This window comes from Phaethon lepturus, unplaced genomic scaffold, assembly GCF_000687285.1.
Source record: "Phaethon lepturus isolate BGI_N335 unplaced genomic scaffold, ASM68728v1 scaffold22274, whole genome shotgun sequence".
Taxonomy (NCBI): domain Eukaryota; kingdom Metazoa; phylum Chordata; class Aves; order Phaethontiformes; family Phaethontidae; genus Phaethon; species Phaethon lepturus.
This window is the reverse complement of record NW_010534299.1, coordinates 1-4,575: the sequence shown is the minus strand read 5'-3', so window position 1 is coordinate 4,575 and position 4,575 is coordinate 1. Positions and strand designations below refer to the sequence as shown.

The 4,575-nt window shown below is 60.0% G+C and overlaps 1 protein-coding gene across 1 annotated transcript; it reads left to right on the top strand.

Moving 5' to 3' along the window:
* Window positions 1-651: 651 nt before the first annotated feature.
* Window positions 652-3,182, top strand: ARRDC2 (arrestin domain containing 2; the record flags this gene model as incomplete). The annotated part of the gene is made up of 7 exons (XM_010285488.1): window positions 652-839; window positions 987-1,134; window positions 1,474-1,576; window positions 1,849-2,105; window positions 2,457-2,616; window positions 2,887-3,038; window positions 3,129-3,182. Coding segments are annotated over 7 exons (1,062 nt in total), but the record flags the coding sequence as incomplete, so codon positions are not given.
* Window positions 3,183-4,575: the final 1,393 nt, after the last annotated feature.

Sequence of the window (4,575 nt, the reverse complement as noted above, 5' to 3'; positions counted from 1 at the left end):
GTGGGTGCACCTGAAACCACGGGGACTGAAATAACGGGTGCGTGGGGCAGCCTGGGACACCCCGGGTGCTGCAGACACCTGAAAATCGGGGTGCATGGGACCCCCCGGGTGCGCGACACCCCAAGCAGCTGCAGTCAGGGTGCATGGGGTGCCTTAGGGTCTGGGCACGCTGAGGCCTGGGTGCATAAATCCTCCACAGACACCTCAAATGCTGAGTGCACCCTGGGGTGCACACTGGACCCTGCCGCTCTGCGGGGCACCCAGCTTTGGGACTGGCCCCGCACAAGGCTCCCCCACCGCTGTGGGCGCTCCGCAGCAGGGAAGCGGTGTTGGAAAACTCCTGCAGAGGTTCAGGAGCTGGCTTTGAGCAGGGGGGTGGTCTGCATGATCCCCAGAGGCCCTGGAACCCGGGGGGGGGGCATGGGGGGCTTGTCTGGCCACCCTCCCAGCGCTGCTCCTGGCTTGGCCGAGCACCTCTGGGCTCTCGCCCCCGAGGCGCAGTGCAGGGCGAAGCAGAGCCCACCCAGGGGAGCTGCCCGGCTCTCGAGGAGGTGCCCTGGGTCACGCATGCCTGGAGACACGTGGAGAGCAGACGGCGCCCGGCTCTCGTGTCGCGGCTGCGTTAGTGTGGCCGCAGATTAACCCTGGCAGAAATATTCCTGTGCCATCGTGCTGCTCTTCTGCTGTGTACTGTACATCTCCGCCACCGATTTGCTCGGGGAGGAAGGTCTGCAGGAGAGAGATAATCGTCTTCAATCTGGTTTGCCCACAGACAATGGTGAAGTCACTGTCCTGCAGGCAGGAAGGCACGAGTTCCCCTTCACCTTCCAGCTCCCCGAGTAAGTTCACATTTTTCTTGTTGCCTTAATGCAAAGGGGGAGAGGAGCCGCTTGGTGCATGACACAGGTCCTGGGAGGGCCCAGGGCACCTCAAAAAGGAGATTCTTTCAGCAAAGCCCTTCTAAATTGCTCGTTGCTTCTACGCAGGACCCTGGCTACCTCCTTCGAGGGGAAGCACGGCAGCGTGCGCTACTGGGTGAAAGCCAAACTGCACAGACCCTGGTCGACAGTGAAGAAGGTGAAGAAGGAGTTCACTGTGATTGAACCCATCGACATCAACACGCCTGCACTGCTGGTGAGCTCCCCTGCTCCGCCTCGGGGCAGCGGCACCCAGAACTCCCCCGGGAAGCCTGTGAGGACGGTGTTTGCCTCCCCTCCGGCGTTACAATGCAGGCCTGACTGCCAGAGGGAATATTTGCCCCCCGTAACTTGTGCCCTCCGGCGTTACCTGCACTGGGCAGAGGTCACCTGTATCTCTTAGTTTTTTGGGAACTCCAATGCATTGCAACAGCATCTTGCATCAGATAACTGAGAAGTTGCTGATGCTCCCCGGCAGGTTCTCAGTGCCAGGGAGGTGCTTGTTTTGAGTTTCATCCTTTCTTACTAAATAGCTGAAATATTTTCCTTTCTCCAGGCTCCCCAGGCAGGCGCTAGGGAGAAACTCGCTCGTGCCTGGTACTGCAATCGTGGCCAGGTCTCCGTGACTGCCAAGATTGACCGAAAAGGCTACACTCCAGGTGAGATGACATGCCAGTGCCCTTAAACCTCTGCGGGCCCTGGGGCAGACCCCAGCAGGAGGGGATTTGCAGTCGCTGTGAGCTGGGCTCTTGCCTTCTGGCAGGAAATCGGTGGCAGAGCTGCAGCGTGCGCACCTGATGCGGCCAGCCTGCCGCTGGACTGAACCTTGCGCCTGCAGCGCCGGATAGCTCAGCTGAGCCTGTGCCGGAGCTCCCTGAGGCAGGACCGGGCTCCGTCTCCCCTCCTCCAACATGTGTGTCTGTTTTGGTAGGTGAGGTCATCCCTATCTTTGCCGAGATCGACAACTGCACAAGCCGAGCAGTGGTGCCCAAGGCGGCCATCATCCAGACTCAGACCTTCATCGCTCGGGGCACCAAGAAGCAGAAGAAGGCGGTGGTGACCAGCATCGTCGGTGACTCCATTGCAGCGGGGAAGCGGGAAGTGTGGCACGGGCGGGCGCTGAAGATCCCGCCGGTGGGTCCGTCCATCCTCCAGTGCCGCATCCTCCAGGTGGAATACTCGCTGAAGGTGAGGGACCTCGCGGGGAGCGTTGCGGGCGGCACAGCTCGGTGTTGAGCGTTCCCCTTCTCACCAGAGCTGGGCTCGTTGTGCCTGCTGCTTTTGGCTGGTGCAGAGATTTTGGGGGCTGGTCATTTGTGTGAGGTCTTGGGGTTCCCCCTGTGCAGCCGTGCCTGCTCTCCCCATTGCCCCTCACGCACAGCACGTGGGCTCGTGCAGGAGCATTCGCATCTCCCTTTGCATCCCAGTGCAAGAATTCCCTCCTGGCCAGCCCGAGCCAGTGCTCTGGGGAGATATCTGCCCCTCTGGACTGGGAAGACACCAGCTGCTAAGCTTCCCCGCTGTCTCCTGTCTCTGCAGGTTTGTGTGGATATTCCTGGGACGTCCAAGCTGCTCCTTGAACTGCCGCTTGTCATCGGAACGATCCCGCTGCATCCGTTCGGGAGCCGCACGTCCAGTGTCAGCAGCCAGTACAGCGTCAACCTGGACTGGCTGAGCACCATCCCGGAGCAGCCGGAGGGTGAGCGTCTCCCTCTCCCGGGATCTCTCTGGGTGCTGCAAATCCCCCTGGCCAACCCACTCTGGATTGACCAGTTCTCAAGCGTGCCTCTTGCTCCAGGACCAGCTTTTGAATTTTTGCTTAATTTTTTGGTTGTGGTGCTGCACCTCCTGTGCTCCCTCCCTGGGAACTGGGAGGGTTTGGGAAATACTGGATTTGAAGCCCTTTTACCCACTCTCCCATCAGTGGAGAGATGTTTCCTATTCCCTGATGCCTCCCTTCTCTCTTCAGCTCCCCCCGAATACTCGGCGGTTGTGTCCAGTCCGGAGGCCGAGCAGAGCCTGGCTCCGCCGTGCCGCAGCGAACTCGGCGGCATCCTGGAAGGTCCCTTCTTCGCCTACATCCAGGAGTTTCGCTTCCGACCACCTCCTCTGTACTCGGAGGTAACAAATCCCCCTGGGCTGGGAGGGCTGCTGGAGATGGCTGGGATGTGCCCCTTGTCGAGGTTTTTGAGTCTGAACTTGGCTTTGCAGATTGATCCAAACCCTCCTTCAGACAACATCCGTCCACGCTGCATGACCTGTTGAGAGAAGCGCATCAGATGCGGTTGACAGCGTGGCGATCCCTTGGGATGAAAGCCTGTACCCTCGCAGCACTTCGGTCGGGACATGGGACATGGCCGTGGGACCAGAGCTCCTGCAGTGCCGAGCCCCCGGCTCCGCTCACTGCCCTCAACTGCTCTTGTCGTGACTGTCCTACGGACCGACACCACGCGTGGTGGTGTGGACTCGTGCGTGGTAGGAGAGCACACGAGACTCCGTGGTGTGGAGCGGCTCCGTGCGTGGCTGAGCAGGACGCGGAGGGTTGATAACTGCTCCAGGATTTGGGGGGTCAAAGGGGGGATATTTGCTCCCCCCTTGCCTGCAGCGGCCGTGCTCGGACAAATCCTGTCATGGAAAACAGGAGTTTGGAGGTATTTCTCGGGATGACTAGAGAATATTTTAACGTTGCTCGGGTTTGAGTCCTGTGGTGATGCAGGTGCAGCCCTTCTGCAGCAGCTCAGCAGGATTGCAGTTCCCTAAGAAAGTAAAAGGCCTTTTTCTGGCCAGATGAAGCAGAAACTTCATCTGCTGCTGATAAACTTCGCCGCGAGCCCGGTGATGCCCGGACGGGGGAATGGTTTGGGCTAGCCTGCCAAAACTGTGAAGGCTTCCGTCTGCTGTTACCAGGGCAGAGGACTTGGGGGAGGGATGGATCTGCGGCAGCGTTTTGGTGCCGTTTACCAAGAACGGGGAAGCTGGTTCCTGTGTGTCAGCACCAAACCTGCATAACGTGCTGATGCCTCTCCCGCGATGGGGCTGAAAACTGACCCCCAAACTGCGGTACCGGCACGGGGGTGCCGGAGCTGCAGCTCTGGCATCACCTCCCTGGAGGGAAGCCCGGCTCCGAGGCTGGGGGCAGCCACAGATGCTGGTGGAAGATGTGGAGCTGAAGGGAGTCCTTCAGGGCCAGGCGTCCTGCTCCGGATGGGCTTGATCCTGCACCCGTCGAGGGGCCGGCGGCCGTGGCACGACGACGACACAGCAGCAACCTCTGCTCGCCGGTACGGCAACTGGTGAGGCGGGTGTTGTAGGAAGGACCGCTCGAGCGTGCGTGCCGGGGCTGACCCCGGCTCGCTCCGGCACGACCCGAGCAGAGTTTGGGTGCTGAGGACCTTTGCATTCCCTCACTGAGACAATCCTGCCCGCGGGGCTGCTCGCTGCACGCTGAAGCCACGCGTGCCGTAGCCTCCGCGCTGGGGCCACGCTCTGCGCCCCGGGCATTGCTCAGAGAATTTTTTGTATCTGTGAACACTTTTGTAATGACCACTCCTGTCTCTGTTCTTTTTGCACAACTTTTTGTTGGGGTATTTTTGCTCAGAATAAATTCTTTAAAGCCAGAGGCTGCCTGGATGTTTTTCTGTTGCTCTTTTCCACTTCC